Here is a 24646-nt window from a genome sequence, read left to right as displayed (position 1 = left end):
TCAGGACAAGAAACCAAAGCGCATTAATAGGAAAAGAGCCAAACAATTCAACAAGAACCACACAAGTGTTTTAATGCATTATTATAGTATACGAACGATATATGTTAGCCTAACACGAAAAACTGTTATACCCTTAAAACTAAATGAATTTTGTTAATAACACTTACATGTTATTTTTAAATAAAATACATATGAACTAAAAACACTTGTTCTGATTTTGCTTGATTTTTTTTTCTTTTCTTTTCTCTTTTAATGTGTGATGGTGGTAAATTGAAGATGATGATACTTGAGCAGAGTGTTTTTATTTCAGAAATGTCATAAATACTTAACACTTTGTTTGCTTATTTTTATTTTATAGTATATCTTGAGGGGTTATAATTACATGAGATAACATGAATTTTGCTAGCATTAAATGTTTTCTCTTTTTTTCTTAATTTGTTTTAGTAGTTTTTTTTCATATGGTGAAAGTAGAATTTAGATATCTTAACGAAAGTGACATCATAAAAATAAAGGGAAAAACTAAATTTTTGTTTATATTTATCTAAATTTTTTATTTTTCCGAAAGAATTAAATTTTACTATAAATTTGTGAAATCTAAACGAATTGTGCTGTAATGGTGCAAGGTGCAAAATAATAATATATGAATATTGCTTAAACAGAACCCTTGAAACCCAAATAACTTTATATACAAAAATATATTCCAATTGAAAAACATCTGCTTTCCAAACCATAAAAGTATATCCAGATAAACATTTATATATTTTATTGGAGATTTTAAAAAAATCTAATTCTAATTAGTTTGTAAAGAACCATTATTGTCTCGAACACAAGTGCGATTAATTTATTATTTTTATACGTAATAAATTAATCGCCATTTTTTTCCGAAACTGTTAAGGAAACTGTTATACACTCACATCCTCTAACATATGTTCTTTTGAATAAATTTATGGTATATTTTAAGTCTTCTGAAATTTACAACAAAGTGATGAAATTGAGGCAAGAAATATAAAACAGTGAATAATCTGTTTAATACAAAATATCGGATTTTTTGTTGATATCAGGAAACTGTTATACAGCCCAGACATCTGTGTCGTTTTCAATAATTTTATAGCCTATTTAAAGTCTTATCAAATTCTAATAACTTCGTAAAGAGCCAGCTTTGTTAATCGCAGATGAAATTTTTCTGATATTACGAAACTAGTATAACAGTATAACAAAAATCAACTATGCTATTCTGAATTAATTTATAATATATTTAACGTCTTATTAAATTTAAACAAACAGTTTTATACTTAAGGCGAATTTTGAACTGTACTGGCAATGTGTTATAACCTTACAATATGAAACTGTTATACATATTTTTAAATTGTGTATTCCAATTCTAAAATAACAATTCTAATTATAATCGAATTTGATTATTTCTGTTAAAATTTTTAATACCGAAACAGAGTGGATTCGTTTCTATATAATCTCCTAGACCTTATCTCTTTCAAAATTTAGCAAAAGTGGTATACTTTAAAATTTTTTTTTAAATATACGTTATAGAAACATAAAGAAGAATAATTTGAACGGTATATGAAATCTGTTGTTGTATTATAGTCCTATTCTATTGATTAAATATTTTATAGAGACCGAAGAAACTTTTTTCATAGAGTTCATGAAATGTTATGGAGCTATGGTACCACTGTTATAAAATGTGAATATTTTAAACTGACATACATCGTCAAAAAAGGTTCAAAATTTCTAAAATTGTTATAACAGGTTGGCTGATAATCCCCGGTCTGACACATAGATGGCGTCGCTAGTATTAAATGCATATGCATTTTAAAAATTACATGCATTTTAAAAATCGACAATGCAACTATCAGTTTGGCTGATAAGTCCCCAGTCTGACGCATAGATGGCGTCACTAGTATTATGTTAAATGCATATTACTTTTATATAGTACCAACCTTCAAATGATTCGTGTCAAAATTTGACGTCTGTAAGTCAATTAGTTTGTGAGATAGAGCGTCTTTTGTGAAGCAACTTTTGTTATTGTGAAAAAAATGGAAAAAAGGAATTTCGTGTTTTGATAATTTCCTGTTTTCTGAAGGGAAAAAGTACGGTGGAAGCAAAAACTTGGCTTGATAATGAGTTTCCGGACTCTGCCCAAGGGAAATCAACAATAATTGATTGGTATGCCAAATTTAAGCGTGGTAAAATGAGCACGGAGGACGGTGAACGCAGTGGACGCCCGAAAGAAGTGGTTACCGACGAAAAAAAATCCACAAAATGATTTTAATTGACCGTAAAATGAAGTTGATCGAGATAGCAGAGTCCTTAAATATATCAAAGGAACGTGTTGGTCATATCATTCATCAATATTTGGTTATGCGGAAGCTCTGTGCAAAATGGGTGCCGCGCGAGCTCACATTTGACCAAAAACAACAACTTGTTGATGATTCTGAGCGGTGTTTGCAGCTGTTAACTCGTAATACACCCGAGTTTTTCCGTCGATATGTGACAATGGATGAAACATGGCTCCATCACTACACTCCTGAGTCCAATCGACAGTCGGCTGAGTGGACAGCGACCGGTGAACCGTCTCCGAAGCGTGGAAAGACTCAAAAGTCCGCTGGCAAAGTAATGGCCTCTGGAATAATTTTTATCGATTATCTTGAGAAGGGAAAAACCATCAACAGTGACTATTATATGGCGCTATTGGAGCATTTGAAGGTCGAAATCGCGGCAAAACGGCCCCATATGAAGAAGAAAAAAGTGTTGTTCCACCAAGACAACGCACTGTGCCACAAGTCGTTGAGAACAATGGCAACAATTCATGAATTGGGCTTCGAATTGCTTCCCCGCCCACCGTATTCTCCAGATCTGGCCCCCAGCGACTTTTTCTTGTTCTCAGACTTCAAAAGGATGCTCGCAGGGAAAAAATTTGGCTGCAATGAAGAGGTGATCGCCGAAACTGAGGCCTATTTTGAGGAAAACCGAAGGAGTACTACCAAAATGGCATCAAAAAATTTGTCGTTATAATCGTTGTATCGCTCTTGAAGGGAACTATGTTGAATAATAAAAACGAATTTTGACAAAAAAATATGTTTTTCTTTGGTAGACCGGGGACTTATCAGCCAACCTGTTATTTTATACTGCTGACCAAAAACAGTTTCCTCATATTGCGTTACGTTATTAATGTAATCTCCTTTTGCTTGTGAATTTTGTTCAGAAGTTTTAAAACTGCTATACTTTATAAAATCCACTAAAATGTGCAGAAACGATGTGCACATTTCGTTCAAAACTGTTAGATAACCAATATGATGTCTAATACAATACTGTTATACACATATTTCCCATAAAATTCCTATGAATAATTAGAATAAATGGATCTTATATCAATATGTTCAACCGTATTTTATTTCTATCTCAATGAAAGGGGGCCTCTAACTCTAGCCAAATACGTATAACCCACCACGACGTGCCAATTATCATTTATTGTGAAGTTTTAAAAAAATGTTTAACCCTGTAATAAATATGATATTCTTCTTATAACATACTTGTTGAAACTGTTATAAAAAATATCACTAACCTGTCTACTGATATTAAGTAAAAAAAAATGCGATTTAGTTTTGTTGCTATTTTATAAAGTTTAAAAACCTCTTATAATACTTAAACGACGAGACGATATTGTTTACAAAAACTGTTATACAGTTGAAATTTGTATATTGACGACAAATATCGCTTACTTGTAGTCCAAAAGTAATGTATTAGAAATTTTCTAAAAGTTTTACAAGCGACAAATCGACCCAAACTGTTTTTCTTACTCTGTTATTTTGTGCTTGACACAAAAGTATAACTATCTATATTTTCTGTTTGGCTGATATACTAACAACAGCATAAAACCAATTGGAATACCCGGCAAAATTCTTGTATACAAACGGAAAGCAGAACAAAAGTGTCACTAACTCGGAATGGGTAATTTCTTAGTGTTGTCTAGAATTAAGACTTCAAAAAAATAACAGTTATACTGCATTAAATATTTAACACGTTAACTGCCAAGGCCATTTTCAGAAAACTGGTCACTACGAGTTATCTCGTAGTGCGGCAGTCAACGTGTTAATAGGGTGGATTAGCTGCAGAAAAAAAATGCTCCGGCATTTTTAGTTAATGTAGTATTGCACTATAGATTCTATGAAAAATTATAAAAACATCCTGTAATTTGGAGCTGATCGTATCACAAGACCTATACATCTATTAAAGTTAGATTCATTAACTTAATATAGTATATGGAAGCAGAGAATTTCAATGACATTTTATGAATTCGCCTTGGTAATATATTAATGTTTTCTCGAACTATGATTACTTATTAAAAAAATAACTGTTATACTGCATTAAATATTTAGTAGGATGAATAAGCTGCACAAAAAAAAATACAAAACATTTTCGTAAATATAGTATTGCATCGCAGTTCTTACGAACCTCAGTTTGGAGCTGATAGGTTCATAATTCCGTCTTATAACAATACCAATATATACGTTGGTTCATTAACATAATAAATTATGTGAAAACAGAAAATTTAAACGGCAGTTTATGAATGAGTCTTGGTAATTTCTTAGTGTTGTCTCAAGACTTTAATAGGAAAAATTTTCGTGAAATTTTTTTCTGTGTTAAGATTACCTATTTCAAAAAATAACTGTTATACTGCATTAAATATTTAGTATGGGGAATTAAATGCAACAAAATGCTCTAGCATTTTTCGTAAATGTATTATTGCACTATAGTTTCCACGAAAATTTAAAAAATCCTGTAATTTGGGGTTCATCTCGCCTCAAGACCTATATATACATAGGTTCTTTAACGTAATAAATTTAAATGACAGTTTATGAATGAGTCTTGGTAATGTATTTTCTCGAACTAAGATCACTGTTATACTGCACTAAATATTTAGTAGGAGGGATTAGATGCGGAAAAAATTCACAGACAATTTTCGTAAATGAATTATTGTACTGCATTTTTTTACCTAATAAATTATGACAGTTTTGGAAAACTTTTATATATACAGTAAAGTAGAGCTCCGTTATGAACACACTTCTTAAAGACAAAATAAGATAACAATATTAAGGCATTTTTTTTTCAATAATTATTTAATATTTAAAACTTGTATGAAACCAGTATCTATGAGGACACAAATTATTTCAAAAATTGCATTTCCCAAGTCCCCTCACATTTGAAGAATGCAAATAAATAAATACAGTCCACTAGAGTTGAATAAACTTTTACTAAAACTAGCTGTTCTAATTTATACTAATTATTAAATGCTTTTTCATGAATACAAATTTGGGACCCAACTATATGGCACGTTAATATGACTTAATGATATTTAAGTGCAAGTGGTTGCATATTTACAATAGACATAATTTGTTTGTGCTTAAGTACATACATAATTACTTGGCTCGTGTTTATGGATGCTGGGCATAAAGGTATACACATACCATACATACAAACGATGTTTATCACTGATTTCATTTTGTCCTTACTCTATATAGTAGATATTTATATGTATGTATGTGTATATTTACTTTAAAAGCCCACTGTGCTAGTAAACTAGTATATTTTAAATATGAAAAACTAACCTAAAGTCCATTGGCTGAGTGCATAGTGTTATGTGCTATAATATAGTGTGCATGTATTTTAATGAAAGAGTGCATTAAAAAAAAAGGTGAACGACGCATTAATATAATGTTTTATTACAAAGTGAGTAGATATGTGCGCTTTCTTTATATTATTTTTTTTGGGGGGTTTTAGTTTATTTTTGCTTCTCACATTTTTGTTTGTTTGTGCAGATGAAAACGAATATATATTTTTTAAGTGCAAGTGCGATAAATGAGTAAAGTGATTGTGCAAACGAGTGAGATTAAGGATTTGGGGTTTGGGTGGATGGTGAGAGCGGGAAACTTTCGATTTGTTTAGAAATAAATAAAACTAAAAGTAGGTTGGAAAATTGATTTTTTTTTTAACTATAAAAAAGGGAAAATCATATTTGTTCCATAGAAATGTCTATTCAGTTTTTGTTTTCGATGCCATATCCATGAAGTTATTGACAAAAAACATGATTGGGGTAAACATTTTAAGTTCTAGATTTTATTTTTAAAAACGTAAGAGTTTTAAGAGTATATAACCATATAAACATAGTGACCAATGTTGAAAAAACTAAAACAAAAACTAAAACAAATCAAAACTGTTATAATGAAACAAAACTATTTATATAATTAAGAACAATTGCTAAATATCCTTTACAATAATCATTTACACAGTGACAAACGTTAATTTAATTAAAATAGGGAAATAAAGTGTTGAAAAAATAAAACTCCAAAATTTAGCAAAACTGTTATAATTAAAAACATTTGGTAAATACCTATTACAATAATCATATATGCAGTGGCAAACGTAAAATTGATTGAAAATCATTACTAAAAAATGATTTTGTTGTCCCAAACATTCTCGACGTTAAGGAAAAGATTGGAACAACGTACAATTAACATAACTGTTATATATTTAGCAATTCAGACCACTTGAGATGGGACTACTGATTAATACCTACTACAAGATGTGGCATAATTTTATTGTTCCAATGAGTTGCGGTTTTAGCGCCAAAAGAAATCTTGATTTATATTATAACGTCGTAATATTCTCAAACAGAAAAATCTGTTATATGAATATGAATAACTATTGTACAAATTAAAAATATTATACTTTGACAAATGACTGCTAGGTTGATTATATAAGATTGGTTAAAGAAATGAAAGGTTCCAGCATAAGGACAAAATATATGTATAGAAAAACAAAAACTGTTATAACTTTTAATTTTTGGTTGAAATCTACTATTATGATCACATATTAATCGTAAATGCAATACCTCATATACAAAACGTTGGACATGGACTAATTCTGGAATAATCTGTAGTGATCTGCATAAAAGTATAATATTTTTGGAGATATTTCTCGGCAATATTCTATACACACAGTATAACAGTTCTTTGTGCTAAAACGTTATGTTAGGTATAACCCAGCACATATTATTTTGTCTATACTTTAGAAAAGTATTTCCCAACAAAAAATGGAGCACTATTTCAGCAGGATTGTAAGGGAGAGAGGCAGTACCAACTGCCAAACAAAACAACCGAATCAGCGTTGATTTTTGTGGGCGATGCCCCAATTTAGAGCAGCTGCCACAAAGCGCTGATATAATTGCTAATTTTAATAGAAATATTGCTCAGAAGTGATAATAATCTTGAGTATAGCATTGTTTGCGTGAAGGAAAACAGCACTACGTTTCATGCATCCATACTGCATGAATTGGTTACAATAACTTAAACGAATGATCATAAAGTAGTTTGACTACTCGTTTACGTTATTACCACCGATTCATGCAGTGTGGATGCACTGCCTACCTTATTGTATACCAAAAATCGTAACTAAAGTCTTACTGCTGAAGTATTTGTTGCTGGGTTGTGGTTAAGAATTAGTACTAATTCGAGTGCGCTAAAAATGATAAAAAATGATTGTATCCACGAAAAATGTAATTTCTTTTCTGTGGTAAAGAATTTTTCTTTTGACAATATTTTCTATGGAAATAAAATTTTGACAAAGTTTTCTATAGAAATAAAATTTTGACAAAATTTTCTATAGAAATAAAATTTTGACAAAATTTTCTATAGAAACAAAATTTTGACAAAATTTTCTATAGAAATAAAATTTTGACATTTTTATATAGAAATAAAATTTTGACAAAATTTTCTATAGAAATCATATTTTTACAAATAGTTCTATAGAAATAAAATTTTTACAAAATATTTTCTATGGAAATAAAATATTGCCAAATTTTCTATAGAAATAAAATGTTGACAAAGTTTTCTATAGAAATAGAATTTTTAACAAAATAATTTCTATGGAAATAAAATTTTTACAGAATTTTCTATAGAAATAAAATTTTCAAAAAATTTTCTATAGAAATAAAATTTTGACAAAATTTTCTTTAGAAATAAAACTTTGACAAAGTTTTCTATAGAAATAAAATTTTTACAAAATATTTTCTATGGAAATAAAATGTTGCCAAATTATCTATAGAAATAAAATATTGACAATATTTTCTTTAGATATAAAACTTTGACAAAATTTTCTATAGAAATAAAATTTTGACAACATTTTTATATAGAAATAAAATTTTGACAACATTTTTATATAGAAATAAAATTTTGACAACATTTTCTATGGGATTAAAATTTTTACGAAATTTTTCTATAGAAATAAAATTTTCACAAAATTTTCTATAGAAATAAAACTTTTGACAAAGTCTTCTATAGAAATAAAATTTTTACAAAAAATTTTCTATGGAAATAAAATATTGCCAAATTTTCTATAGAAATAACATGTTGACAATATATTCAATGGAAATAAAATGTTTACGAAATTTTCTATAGAGATAAAATTTTGACAAAATTTTCTATATAGATAAAATTTTGACAAAAGTTTCTTTAGAAATAAAATTTTGACAAAATTTTCTATAGAAATAAAATTTTGACAAAATTTTCTATAGAAATAAAATTTTGACAAAGTTTTCTATAAAAATAAAATTTTGATAAAATTTCGTGTAGAAATAAAATTTTGGCAAAATTTCGTATAAAAATAAAATTTTCTATAAAAATAAAATCTTGACAAAATTTTCTATAGAAATAAAATTTCACAAAATTTTCTTTAGGAATAAAATTTTCACAAAATTTTCTTTAGGAATAAAACTTTGACAAAGTTTTCTATAGAAATAAAATTTTGACAAAGTTTTCTATAGAAATAAAATTTTCACAAAATTTTCTATAGAAATAAAACTTTTGACAAAGTTTTCTATAGAAATAAAATTTTTACAAAAAAATTTCTATGGAAATAAAATATTGCCAAATTTTCTATAGAAATAACATGTTGACAATATATTCAATGGAAATAAAATGTTTACGAAATTTTCTACAGAGATAAAACTTTGACAAAATTTTCTATAGAGATAAAATTTTGCAAAAATTTCTTTAGAAATAAAACTTTGACAAATTTTCTATAGAAATAAAATTTTGACAAAGTTTTCTATAGAAATAAAATTTTGACAAAATTTTCTATAGAAATAAAATTTTGACAAAGTTTTCTATAAAAATAAAATTTTGATAAAATTTCGTGTAGAAATAAAATTTTGGCAAAATTTCGTATAGAAATAAAATTTTGACAAAATTTTCTATAAAAATAAAATCTTGACAAAATTTTCTATAGAAATAAAATTTTCACAAAATTTTCTTTAGGAATAAAATTTTCACAAAATTTTCTTTAGGAATAAAACTTTGACAAAGTTTTCTATAGAAATACAATTTTGACAAAGTTTTCTATAGAAATAAAAATTTGACAAAATTTTCTATAGATATAAAATTTTGACAAAATTTTCTATAGATATAAAATTTTGACAAAATTTTCTATAGAAATAAAATTTTTACAAAATTTTCTATAGAAATAAAATTTTGACAAAATTTTCTGTAGAAATAAAATTTTGACAAAAATTTCTATAGAAATAAAATTTTGACAAAATTTTCTATAGGAAAAAACTTTTGACAAAACTTTCTATAGAAATAAAATTTTGACAAAATTTTCTAAAGGAATAAACTTTTGACAAAATTTTCTATAGAAATAAAATTTTGACAACACTTTTATATAGAAATAAAATTTTGACAAAATTTTCTATAGAATAACAATTTCTATAGAAATAAAATTTTGACAATATTTTCTTTGAAATAAAATTTTTACGAAATTTTCTACAGAAATAAAGTTTTCACAAAATTTTCTATAGAAATAAAATGTTGACAAAATTGTCTATAGAAACTAAATTTTGAAGAAATTTTCTATAGAAATAAAATTTTGACAAAATTGTGTATGGATATAAAACTTGGAAAAATTTTTCTACAAAAAAACAATTTTGAGAAAAATGTCTATAGAAACAAATATAATCACGCTAAACAAAGTTTGTGTCAAATATTTATTTTTAGAGAGACAAATTTAACAATCAAAAGTCCCCCGTTTGTCCAAAATTTTATTTCAAAGGAAAAAACTACTTAAAAAAAAAACAAAAACAAAATATACCAACTAAATGTTTATAAAAAATCATTTAGAAGACTTTTTAAAATCTAAAACTAAAAAGAAAGGATAAATATCAAAGGGATAAATTCAAGAATCGATAACTCCTTCCTCCTCCTTTATTTAACATATGGCAATTTTTCTATTTAGTTATTATTGAACCTCAATAGGTTTTGTTTCCTTAATATCAGTATTAAATATGATAGAGCATATTAATGTTCATATAAAGTGAAAATGAATAGACATTTCTATAGGATTAATTTCTGTTTTGTTTTTAGCTGAGGAAATTAAAAACTGGCTTTTATATATATATTTTTTCTACTTAATAATTTAATGATTACTGGTGCATATTGTGCAAATAACATTAAAACACTTTCAAAATACATTTAACACATAATGATAAATTGTTACGTAAATAAACTTTATAAAAAAAACAGGATGAATAATAACTAAAATAAATATAATTAAATTATAATATATTCATAGAATGCAATGTTAAACAAAATCAATTTGTCATATATCAAAAAAACGCAAAAAAAACAGGAAGGTCCTCGAAAAAATAAAAACAATTAACATTACAAAAAATATATATGTAATTGTTTTTATAATATGAGGAGATTTTTTTCTTCACTTATATGATGTTCTGTGATTATTATATGTAGTGTTTTATTTCTTTTTCTATAATATATCTTTTATGGTATTCAACAGACCTGGCTTTGATCGAGACGACTTTACCGCCAACTGGCATGTTCTCCTTGACATAAATGGGACCGTATACAGGATGGTCCCAAACTGGAGGATTATTGGCACGATCTACAACATCGATTTGAACCTCTACGGTACGTGATAAAGGCGGATAACCTTTGTCTTGTGCCATGGCTTCTAATTTATAGGTTTCACGCTATTTTTTGTTTTTAATATGATTTGTTATGGTTTTTTTTTATAGTAGTAGTAGTAGTTTTGAAGATGATTTTTTGTTTTTTTTTTTCAGAACACATACACACACACATATATATGGTTTTGTAACATTCAAAAATTCGGGTATGTTGACAAAAACCAGGATTAAATATTTGTGGATGTTTTATTATTGTTGTTTTGTAAAGATGTTAGATGAAATTAAAAAAAGATGGACAAAATACAAATTAAATTTCTTGGGAAAAAAGTTGTCAATATCTTGGCAATATTTAAAAGTTATTCTAAATATGTAAATAATATTTGAAATAAATCAAAATGAAATATCAAAAATTAAAAACCAACACCTATTTATAGCAATACCAATTGACCAACGATGATACTGAAAAGCTTTGTTTTTTTTTTTTTTTTAATTCCATGAATGAATAGAAATTAAAAAAAATATACGCCTTAATATTAGATTTCATTCATATTTTCATAGGCAGTGCAAATTATTAAATGATTTTTTTTTTGTATCCTACTGAAAAAAAATCAAATGTCTCGATTTAAGCCCTGTTCGAATTTATTGTAAAAATTATAATTTAATTTTATGATTTCTAATAGCTAAGATATTAACTTAAAAGAACTTAACCAATAAACTAAAAATAATACAAACAAACAAAAATATTTTATATATTTTTGGTGCAATTTTTTTGTTTTCGTTAAGCATTACATTCATTATATATGTATATTAAATAAATTTTATTTACTTTGTATATCTTAATTTTATAAAAAAAATATTGCAATTGTTTTTTAACATTTTTTTTTGGAATTTCTTAGTTAGCATTTTACCTGGTTTCTGTTGTATTTCAATTTATATAGCTTTATATTTTTTTATATAGATTAATAGTAGTGTAGCAAATAAAATAAAAAAAATATATTTAAAATTATATTTATAATATTTTTTAAATCCTGAAATGAAGAAACCCAACACCATTTGTTTTATTTTATTTTATATTCAGATTTTTCTGTGGAAATAATTTCTGCAAAATATGGGGAAAGATTAAAATGTATTGTCAACGAAGACTTTATGGTCAGCATATGGAAAATTTAATCCTTGAAATAATTGCTAATACAAATATTTATTTTTTATCAGAAGCAAGGAATTAATGTAAATTTTTTTAAGAAAAATTTGTTAATAAACAAAAATATTTCCTTCACATTTATGTGATAAGAAAACTTCTTTTGAAGGAGATTTTAGAAAACATGACTATTGTAGCTCAATTGTCCATGTTTCGGTCATATAAACCTTCTATATAAAAAATTGTAAGCCAATTGCCTTTGTAGCTTTTTTATTATAGTTTTTAGAATTGTAATAAATAATAAATAAATAAAATAAAATAAAAAATTGTAAAAAGCGTCCTTTTATTAAGTTGATATAAATTTCTAGATTTGATCTAAAACACGGCTATTATTGCATCCATATATTAAGAAATGTATGTCCATCAACATTAGGGGATTTTCATGATCATTGTTAATTAAATCGAACACAATGACTTGAAATACCTTTGAATTCAAAATACTTTTAGTCTCTAGTTAATGACTACGCCACAAATTCAAATATTTAATAAATGTGTGTGTTGACCGGATTAACTATCTTTTGTTCACGAGGTTTGTGTCTAAACTGCATATAAATTATCGACAATAAACACATCTGCACATCCTTACTTCAGTAGGTACAAGAACCCTAAGGAAAACACACAATATGCAACCATGTTATTTTGGTGTCAGCATATGACCAAAAAATATATTAGGGAACGTTCACACTTGATACTTTACGATCGATTTGTAATACTGCGTTCACACTAGGCACGAAATCTCGATTTTTAGCTATAAGCGTATAAAGGCCCCTGAGGCGGGGATTAGCCCCACCATGTTCTTTTGGTGTCAAAAAATATATTAGGGAACGTTCACACTTGATACTTTACGATCGATTTGTAATACTGCGTTCACACTAGGCACGAAATCTCGATTTTTGGCTATAAGCGTATAAAGGCCCCTGGGGGAGGGATTAGCCCCACCATGTTCTTTAGATGTCAACATGTGACAAAAATATATTAGGGTAAGTGCACACGTGATATTCTGTGCGCCGTCCAGACTATAAGTTATTCCGGACGGAATTTCTGTGCTTGAAAAGAATCTTACAATGTGGCCAATCGAAACGAATTGTCGACGATGACTAAATAATCGACGAATGTGTAATCGATCCCATAAACAAGCAGCAATATGGATTATGTCTTCGAGCATAATTTATAGTGTAGCCAACATTTGGGATATATGCGAAACGAACTCTGTCGTCCGGATAAACTTATAAAATGGACGGTGAATTATGATTTAATTGGAAATACTGCGTTCACACTAACCACGAAATCTCGATTTTTAGCGATAAGATTAGATAGGTCCCTGGATGGAGGGCTTAGCTCTTCCATAGAAATATTAGACCCACAGATTTTGAAAGCCTAAAAATTGTATTTATATGCTAATGTTTTTAGCACCAAAATTTCTTCACAAATTTCAATTGTTAAAAAAATTGAATATTCGTTCCATTGCTGAGTTTTGTTTACAAAAAGAAGAAATAAATATTGGAGCACTGAATATTATAATTTTAGCATAAAATGAACAGTTGAGCTGTAACTTTCTTTCATGAATAATTTTGAAAAAGTTTTTGTTGAAATCCACTACGAGAAAGCAAATATCTCGGCATTACAAATCTTGTTAAATCAAAGGAGTATTCAACAAATTGTAATTGTTTAATTTCCGGTAAAAATGTTAAACTTTCGAGTCAAGTTTCTATAGTAATTTCGCGAAAATCTTGTTCAGAAAATAGGAGTGATACATAAATTTGATTGTAAGATTGGTTGTACAATTGATCTCCCAACCATTCCGATAACCTCAATTTGATTTTATAACGGATAAATGTACGTCGACAGAGTTAAAAACTTAGTGTTAGACGGCGCCGACAAATTTGGGTCGGCTTCTTTCTCTGCATGGTAGCGTGACTAACGACGACGATGTAACAAAGAAAACACATTGTTGGTACTCAGTTTCATGAGAGAGAACGAAAAAATTAAAAAACGTATACGTCTCTCAGATGTATATAAGCTGTTTAGGGTTAATTATTTTATTTTATGCGGACGTATTCGATCCTTTCGCAACAGAACGCACCGGGCCTGAAGGTAGCCACGTTCAGAAGGAGAAATTCCTTAGAAGCAGAACAATTGCGGGGACATAAGAGAGAGTTTATTGGTCAAAACAAGACCAACGAAAAAAGCCAACATTTCCATAGCGATTGTAGTTTAGGTTCTGTTTCAGACTCACTTAGACTATTTAGTCCATTATGAACTTCTCTCTTTTTATTGAGTCCTGCCCGATTCTATAGGTTCTTGTTTTTATAGCCGTGTCTAAACGGCATTTTACATTGCGGTGGAACATTTTGGAGAAGTTTTGGAACACTCTCAAGTTTCACCAGCATTACTGAGAGGGGATAATCCATAGCTGAACAAGGTAGCCACCGTGGTCCAATGGTTAGCATGCCCGCCTTGCATACACAAGGTCGTGGGTTCGATTCCTGCTACGACCGAACACCAAAAAGTTTTTCAGCGGTGGATTATCCCACCTCAGTAATGCTGGTGACATTTCTGAGGGTTTCAAAGCTTCTCTAAGTGGTTTTGCTGCAATGTGGAACGCCGTTCGGACTCGGCTATAAAAAGGAGGTCCCTTGTCCTTGAGCTTAACATGGAATCGGGCAGCACTCAGTGATAAGAGAGAAGTTCACCAATGTGGTATCACAATGGACTGAATAGTCTAAGTGAACCTGATACATCGGGCAGCCACCTAACCCTAACCTATAGATGAACAACTTATTGGTTTTCGATTGAATCGGGAATTAACCCATAAACCTTTGTGTGAAAGGTAAGCGTGATGGTTAATTCACTAACATGACAGCCGGACTGTATGCACAATAATTTAAAGTTTTGATCTTAAGCCAAATGAAAGAAATATCCAAATTAGCTTCGTTTTAGTTAGAAATCATATATGAACGCTTGAAACGTAAAATTTTGTAAAACTTGAAACAAAATTAAAAAAAAAATTAATGAGGTTGATTTAAAAATTTACAATATTGAATTTAAACATTTTAATCTTTCCCCAAATATTTTTTTTAAAACATATATGTATATAATTTTGTGTAAAGCCAATTACCATACAATATTTATCCCTTTCCATGATGTAGTGATAGGTCTGAAATGTTTTAAAAAGTTAGGGTAAAAAGGTACCACAGCCAATTTTCATGTATGTTTTTGTTTTTTTTTTTTTTTTTTTTGCAATTACGTTGTGTTTTGCAATTTGGATAGAATACCTCTGGAGGTGGATGATATGGGATTGAATAAAAGTATTTATATATACGTTACAAAAATACAGGGTGACAGAGAAAGCAAAATATCAAAAATTCCGTTATTTTGCTTTTATTTTAAAATGTAACCACACCGAAAAAAATGTGTAGTTATATATTCCAGTAATGGGAAATTCACATGTGGTGAAAACAAAAACTGCACGAAAAAGTTGTTTTTCTATTTTCAGCTTAGACATCCACAGCAACCGTGTGCAACATTCAACCAACATGCGCTGTGTAAATTCTAAAAAAATCATCCAATTCAATGTTGATGTTTTGCAAGAATTCTTTGATATTAGGCAGGACACTCAACACAATTTCCCCAAGTCTTGGTGGGGGTTTCTGTATATCTTTTTTTTTTAACGTTGGATTTTCGTTGATGTCTTGGTGTCCTCAAAAACAACGGAGCCAGATGTCATTGCTATAGCGTTTTACATAGGTTACGGTTAATATAGGATAGAAAAAAAGTTGATGGCAAAAAGGATATTTCTGTTACAATCTCACACAAAAATAAAGCAGCTATGTAACATTTATATCCTTGTGTAGAGTTTAGTAGAGATTTTAAAGCTTTCTCCCGGTATTAACATACAAAATTGTTCATGTTATGTTATATAAAAGGGAAAATATTTAAAGGAAAATTAGTACATTTTTTCGGATAATGTTAAATAAAATGAAAAATGCTTTTTTTTCTCAATATTAGCTCTGGTAATCTATTAACATAGTAGTAATAGTAATAGTGGGTAAATGTTAGCATTTTATGTTAAAAGTAATATAGAAATTACTTTAGCATAAGAGTTACAGAGAGTGTGTATGTGTGTGCGAGAGAGAGATATACCAAATAGAGGAAAATACCAACCTGGCCTTAACCGATGTTACAACCGTACCCACAGTTACATTTTCCCTTATATGTATTGGACCATAAACAATCTTATCCCAGATGGGTGGTTTATTATTACGATCGACCACATCTAATTCTACATCGACATCGGCATATGAAGGCGGTTCACCTCGGTCTGAGGCACGAACACGTAAACGATAACGCTCACGCTGTTGTGGTGAAATTACAATATTTATGTTGTTTACATATTGGGTTAACTATGTTAAGTTATAGTGTTGTTAAACAGTAGAATATTATGTTAAATAATAAAGGATTAATGTTAAATAGTTCAAGTCGTTATGTTACATATTTTTACAGGCATTATAACATAGAGGCGAAAAAAAAATTCAAAGCCTGTTTATTGGATTTTTGAGTGGCAAGGACTTTGGATTTTTTTGTTGTTGTTTTGGTTCTCGTTAAAAAAAAGGTTTGTGTATTTGCTAGAGCTGTGTTGCATAACATTTTTTGTTTCTTCTCATTGCTGTTAATATTTGGTTTTACATTTATTATTGTGATTGGGTTAGTGGCATTGCTAAAATGTGACGTTTTTTTTTTGTTTTGATTCTTCGCGTATGACTGTTTATACATTTTAATCGATTTTGTCAAAGAAATTTTATCATTCTTCGTCATAGTTTTAAAAATTGTAAAACAATTAAAATAAATTAAAAAAATAATAATAAAAATAAATATATTTTTACCATAGGATTAAGGAAGGAATTTCTTTAACATTTCTATCGGTTTGGTTTTATGATGAACCCTAAGATATACACATTTTATGACATTGAGATAATTTTTGCGGTACAATTTGAAATATTTTTACAATTTTTCGATATGTTTTCTATAATAAATTTTTAATAATGATTAATGTTTAATGTCTATTATATTTATTTTTTTTTTTAATTATTTATAATAGTAATGGTTTTTAAAGGGTACATTTAAGGACAATTTGGATATCCAATCCGTGAAAGGAAATTGTCCGAAGATAATTCTTTAATCACATAAATTTCTAACAGGGAAATAAGTCCAGATTCTTCACAACAGCATTGGCTATAAGATGAAGGATTTCAATTGGAATGCCTCCTATAAAGACGTCACTCTGAATATATTCACATATTTTTCACGCCAATAAGTCTGACATATGCTTCGAAAGTCCAGGGGACATTAATGGCGCTGAATTGTCCTATCGATAACAGAATATATCAAATGGCTCAGCATGGCTCTCAAGGCAGATATACATTCACGAATAGCTATGAGACCCTATTGCAATTAAGGAGGAAGATTAAAAGCTACTCTGAAGGAATATGGTAGGATTTGCACTAGGTACCAGGGCATGGTTAGGTTAGGTTAAAGTGGCAGACCGATTAAGATTCAGGCTCACTTAGACTATTCAGTCCATTGTGATACCACATAACTTAAAAGTACCTATTACATATGGACACTTCTAGTTTTAATCGCTGAACCTTCTCGATTATTTCCTTCTGTTGAACCAACCAGATTGTTCCAAAAACATTAGCAGACTGCTTAAGTTAACGTTTTCCAGTTCCACCAGCAATCTGAAGCTATATGCCCCTAAAATTTGCTTACGCCTTACACAAAATGCAGGACACTCACACAAGAGGTGTTTTATTGATTCCTTTTCCTCCGCATCATGACAGCTCATACAATAGTCATTATACTTCGCACCAATAGTTTTTGCAAAATCGGCTATCAGGCAGCGACCCGTTATAGCAGATATCAAGAATGATATCTGGCGTCTCGAGAACACTAGCATATCTAGTTTGCGGTTTAAGTTTAAATGGGGCCATATTGGCTTGGTGTCGTTACAACCATTGCAATTCTCCTATCGAACATTTGCCATTATGACAGCCTTCTCACGCAGTAAGAGCTTGCGGGTAGCCAGAGGCATACCAACAGATTCTAGTTCCCCTGGAATATGTAAGGTAGTTCCTAGTCTTGCTAGCTCATCTGCTTCGCAGTTCCCGTGTATGTTCCAGGACATGCTGGAATAAGAGGAAACACACTGACTGACTGATCTAGCGATATGCGTTAGGAGACCAAACGAAGTGGACTTAGTGAACGAAAGGCTCGTAGAGGCCTTGGGGTGAGGATATGGATGAATGTACATTGGAAATACATAGATCGATGCGGAACAGTGGAAAGATTGGAAGGACAATAGGCGTACCAAACAGGAAAGAGATTACGAAACTACACAAGAGAGTGACGATTATACCAATATCATAACGGACTGAATAGTCTAAGTGAGCCTGACAATAAATTGGGCTGCCTCTTTAACCTTTAACCTGGCGATAGTACCAATAGAATAATCATCCATCGTTAAGCCATGAGGATATGTGGGAGTGATAATTTGCCTTTTTGCTAGCAGTACAAGGGCTCTATGGTATAGTCAAGAGGAAACGCACAGGCAAATAACCTAACAGCATACGTTAGAAGACCAAAGGAAGTGGACTTGGAGGACACAATGCCTATAAAGTACACGACGGCACTGAGTTGGATGAATGGACACTTGAAACACATAGAACGATGTGGACGAATGCAAATTTTGGAAGGACGAACAAGAAAGAGACTATGAAGCTACAGAAGAAAGGCAGAAGGTCGACGGAATCATGATCCGTCAACTAGAGTTGAGGGTCTGTGGGAAGTGAAGTAGTCAAAATTTGTCAAATTTTTCAGTGAAATCGATTCCGCTACCTGAGGAAGGGATGATACAGTAACAGGGAGTTCATTAAGGTTGCGGAGTTCCCAGAATATTGTCATAGAGGGACGTTATGTTGGTTTACATTAGAAAAGGAATCTCCGTTTCAAACTAGGTAGGGGAAGAAGAAGATCGAAAGGAGCAACTTCTGTATTGAAATGGAGGACTAACGATAACGAATTTAGAGGACGTGGTGAAGATGAGACTTTTCCTTTTCTGGCATAGTGGTAGAAAGAGACAAGCTACTGAACCAGTACCTTCTTAGCTTGGTAGTACAGCGTGCTCTTATCGGTACAAGGTCTCTACAATACATAAACTAAGAGAACATCAATAAAAATAACGGAAGAACGTCAATGGAACCCACGACGTTGATGCTAAGAACAAATGTAGGAATGTGTCAGCGGCTGGGGATTGTAATTTACAATTTCTCTATCGAATATGAGGACTGACGATAACTGACGATATGGAGCGCGTAATGAATACCAGCACTTCAAGTCAAGTCAAAGGCGGCAGGAGGAGACATGCCACCGAGCCAGTACCTACTTAGATGGGTTAGCTTAGTTATAGTGGTAGCCCGTTATGGCAGACCGTTATTTCAGGAGACATGATCCCAAGCCAATACTTTCTTAGGTTTGTAGACGAGAATTTCCCTTCTTTGCCATAGTGGAAGGAGGAGACAAGCTACCGAGCCAGTAGGTAGTAACAGGTTGGCTGATAATTCCCCGGTCTGACACATAGATGGCGTCGCTAGTATTAAATGATTCAAATGATTCGTGTCAAAATTTGACGTTTGTAAGTAAATTAGTTTGTGAGATAGAGCGTCCTTTGTGAAGCAACTTTTGTCATTGTGAAAAAATGGAAAAAAGGAATTTCGTGTTTTGATAAAACACTGTTTTCTGAAGAGAAAAAATACGGCGGAAGCAAAAACTTGGCTTGATAATAAGTTTCCGGACTCTGCCCCAGGGAAATCAATAATAATTGATTGGTATGCAAAATTCAAGCGTGGTGAAATGAGCACGGAGGACGGTGAACGCAGTGGACGCCCGAAAGAGGTGGTTACCGACGAAAACATCAAAAAAATTCACAAAATGGTTTTGAATGATCGTAAAATGAAGTTGATCGATATAGCAGAGGCCTTAAAGATATCAAAGGAACGTGTTGGTCATATCATTCATCAATATTTGGATATGCGGAAGCTCTGTGCAAAATGGATGCCGCGCGAGCTCACATTTGACCAAAAACAACAACGTGTTGATGATTCTGAGCGGTGTTTGCAGCTGTTAACTCGTAATACACCCGAGTTTTTCCGTCGATATGTGACAATGGATGAAACATGGCTCTATCGCTACACTCCTGAGTCCAATCGACAGTCGGCTGAGTGGACAGCGACCGATGAACCGTCTCCGAAGCGTGGAAATACTCAAAAGTCCGCTGGCAAAGTAATGGCCTCTGTTTTTTGGCATGAGCATGGAATAATTTTTATCGATTATCTTGAGAAGGGAAAAACCATCAACAGTGACTATTATATGGCGTTATTGGAGCGTTTGAAGGTCGAAATCGCGGCAAAACGGCTCCATATGAAGAAGAAAAAAGTGTTGTTCCACCAAGACAACGCACCGTGCCACAAGTCATTGAAAACGATGGCAAAAAAAAAACGATGAATTGGGCTTCGAATTGCTTCCCCACCCACCGTATTCTCCAAATCCGACGACTTTTTCTTGCTCTCAGACCTCAAAACAATGCTCGCAGGGAAAAAAATTTGGCTACTATGAAGAGGTGATCGCCGAAACTGAGGCCTATTTTGAGGCAAAACCGAAGGAGTACTACCAAAATGGTATCAAAAAATTGGAAGGTCGTTATAATCGTTGTATCGCTCTTGAAGGGAACTATGTTGAATAATAAAAACGAATTTTGACAAAAAAAAATGTGTTTTTCTTTGTTAGACCGGGGACTTATCAGCCAACCTGTTTGATGTCTAAACTCAATCATATGGAGTTTCTCGACGTTTCCTGACAGTTGAGGAAACATGGATCCACTGGCACACAGCGGAGATCAAGGAAAAGTCGAAATCGTGGACGCAAAACGGCGAACGTTGTCTGCAAATGGAGAAAACTGTTCTATCGGCTTCAAAGGTGGAGACTAAGGTGTGATTCATATCGGCTATCTGCAGAAGGGGAATCGATGAATGGGCTAATTTTGAAACAAAGACATTATCACAGCCACGAAGTGGTTTTTCCCAGGCGTATCGAATACGAGATTTTCCAGGCGCGCTTAAAAAGTTAGTGGCATCGGAAGTGACAATTGTATTACAAATATGTAGACCTATCTGGCCACCCTCGTACTGAGTTAAAGCTAAACTGATTTTTTATGGTTGGCCGAAACTTGGTGAGAATGCCTATGTTCGCACCACGGAGGTTGTACTTGGCAAAAAGTGTAGAAAGAAAATTGGAGAATATCTCGAGAAGACTGAGTCCTTAAGCTAGCAAAACTGAGAAAGAAGGAAATTATTTGAGACCAAAATAAGTCGAATGTGATATTAGGTCTATGTCAGTTGATGTGGGAGGAAAAATCTCATCTCATACATCAACAAACGAACCTAGACGTTTATAATTTATTTGACTGAACAAAAAATGATTATTTTTTTGATCACAAATCACAAATTGTACCGCAAGAATTAATTTCAATATACAAAAAAAAAAAAAAAAAAAAACTGCAACATTTACCTAATTCTAGAATAATGAAGGGGTTAGCGTGGTGAATACACAGACACATACTATGAAGACATTAACTATTCTCAATATTACATTTGAAAATTGTCTGCTGATATTTTGTTTTAGGGAATTGAATGATCTGTTTATGTTAAACGATGAAATTTTTAATTAATATATTTTACGTTTTGCTCTGCATACAACATCGACTATATATTTGGAGGTGATGTTAGGACACATTCAAGTATGAAATTCCCAAGGAATTTCACAAAAAGCTTTGGAAACCCATAAGAGACATATTTTTACTTACAGGATAACAACCCTTTGATTTATGGTTTCAATATTAACAACATTTTTTTTGGTTTTCATATAATTTTACGAAGATTTATGAAATAAATGGAAAAAAGAGAAATAAAAGTTATGAAAAAGAAAATTTCTATAAAAATTTTTAAGAAAATTTACGAAACAAAAAAAGAAAACTAAAATAGAAAAGGTGCATGAAATTAGAAAGAAAAAAAACAAAATAAATTCTTTAATAAAAAGAAAATTAAACCTCACAATTAATTGCAGTTATACAACTATATACATATAATTTTTTTTGTATATGTATTATTTTTTTATTGTAAAAATAATTTAAAGATAATATTGTATGCATGCCGTTTTATTAAAATTTTTTTCGAAATAAGAAAACATCAATATTTTGCTATACAAAAACAGCACGGAGACTTTCAAAAATGTATATAGCCTCTTTAGGGTTATGGGATATTGGGAAGGTAATTCTATACTCTAGGAAATTGGAGGAGTTTGGGTTTAGAAAATATAAAAATACATTTTCAAAAAAGAAATATATTTTTGTTATTTGTAAATATCAAAATTTTAAAAGCGACATTATTCAAAAATTGTTAGATTTAATATCGTCAAGTGTTTTTTGTGTTTATTGGTTTTTATAAGAAAAAAAATTTACAAATTTAATTTTAAGAAAAAAAAAATTGTTTTAAATTGTTTAGATATTATAATAATAAATATTTGTTTTTTCTTTGTATCCTTAAACATAGTTTTTTGTTTTGGTTTCTAAAAAATCCTGTCTAAAAACTCTTCATTTAATATGTTTTTATTTATTTTTTTTTTCTTTTTAATATTTTAGTTTATATGGGGGAAAAAATGTTAAAAAATCAATTATCTTAATAGGTTTTTTTTTTTCTATACATTCCAGTAATTTTTCCAGCCAATTTATATTTTGATATGCATCATCATATTGATGATAAAAATTAAACTAAAGCAAAACCAAGGGAAATTGAAATTGAACAAAAAACATAAAAATTTATGGTAAATTTTTTTTGTAAAAAAAATTATTAATTTTATTGCATTATTTTAGATCTTGATTATATTTTAAGATCTATTTATCAAAAAAATTTGCACTGCTTACTTATTACCTAGCATATTTTCTAGTTTTATTCTTTCAAAGGGGTTAGTGTTTAGATTTCTTTTTTCTTTTAAATCTTAACCAAAAAAAAATCTAAATAAAAATTTTTTATTATTTAATTTCATTTTGAAAAATTTTAAGCAAACTATTTTAAAAGAAAACCATAAAGCAACCCAAACTACAGCATATAGTTTTTTTTTTTGTAAATTTCCAGAAATATGAACTAAAAAAATGGTGCAGTTTAAGGAAACTCAATTGAACTTAAAATTATAAAAGAGCTGCCAACATTTTTAATAAATTTCATTTAAATAAATAATGAAAAGTTTTATCTTTTTTTTAGTTGTTTCCAGTAGATGGGAAAAGTGTCGCAAACCTACAAAATCGCGTATGGTATAAATAAATCCCTTTTCGCATTATAGGCAAATCCAAACCGAATGTTAGTTTTTTTCTTTTTGGGTTTTAAATTGCGATTAGTAGATCTAAGGTAGCTTTTCTAAACCAAAAAGAGTTCAATAATTTTATTGCATTTAATTTTTGTTTTTAAAATAATAAAGAAAATTTTATACGAATTTTTCAGTACTTAAATCCCAAATTAATTTTCAAAAAAATTAACTAATTATCATCCAGATGTGATTTCCTAATCACAAGGATGAATAATAATTTAAATTAAATTTATCTTTTTTTAAATTTTAATCATTTTAATATTGCAATAAAATTGAACTCTTTTATTACGTTTTTTTTTTTTACCCAGTAAACCTATATTTGTTAGTATTATTAACTAAAAATTTGTTTTGTTAGTAGTAAAATATTTTCCGTTTCTTCCAAAAGAAAATAAAATCAAACTTGAAGTTTTTTTTTTAAACAAAATAAATATATAAAATAAAGTTTACAAAAATATAAATCAGTTAACAAAAAACTTACGTCAAGTGGCTTCTTTAAAACAATCCAACCGGATTCAGCTTGAATATCGAAATATTCCAAATCATTGGGATTAAAGGGGGCACTTAGGCTATAGACAATGGCACCATTATTATCGGCATCTTCATCAGAAGCGGAAACACGAAGAATATTTGTACCAATGCTGGCATCTTGTTTGACATTTTCCACATATTTCTAAAAATTATAAAAGGACATTAATATTTTTTTTTATAAATTTTTAAATTTCCCCCTTACCTGACGATCAAACAGTGGAGGATTATCATTCACATCGGTAATTTCTACGGTAAATGAGCAAACACCTTCCAAACTGGGTTCACCTTGATCGGTAGCCTTAACAGTGACCGATACAAATTTACCATCATCACCTTCACGATCGAATACTTTATTGGTAGAAACTTCACCGGTTTCCTCATCAACAGTGAATTTAGTACCTTTCTGATTGGGTTGTTGGACAATGGAATATTTAACCTGCAAACGAAACGTATGAACAATAAAT

At 30.1% G+C, this 24646-nt stretch overlaps 1 protein-coding gene across 1 annotated transcript in view; it reads right to left on the bottom strand.

Annotated features, from left to right (window-relative positions):
* The window catches only part of CadN (neural cadherin), a 470814-nt gene that overhangs the window by 319475 nt on the left and 126693 nt on the right, over positions 1–24646 (bottom strand). The window contains 3 exon segments of the mRNA XM_075297354.1: positions 10860–11050; positions 24133–24324; positions 24385–24618. Of these exon segments, the coding sequence (XP_075153469.1) occupies positions 10860–11050; positions 24133–24324; positions 24385–24618 (617 nt within the window).

The sequence above is a fragment of the Haematobia irritans genome, chromosome 2, assembly GCF_050003625.1.
Source record: "Haematobia irritans isolate KBUSLIRL chromosome 2, ASM5000362v1, whole genome shotgun sequence".
NCBI lineage: Eukaryota > Metazoa > Arthropoda > Insecta > Diptera > Muscidae > Haematobia > Haematobia irritans.
This window is presented reverse-complemented; position numbering and strand designations above follow the sequence as displayed.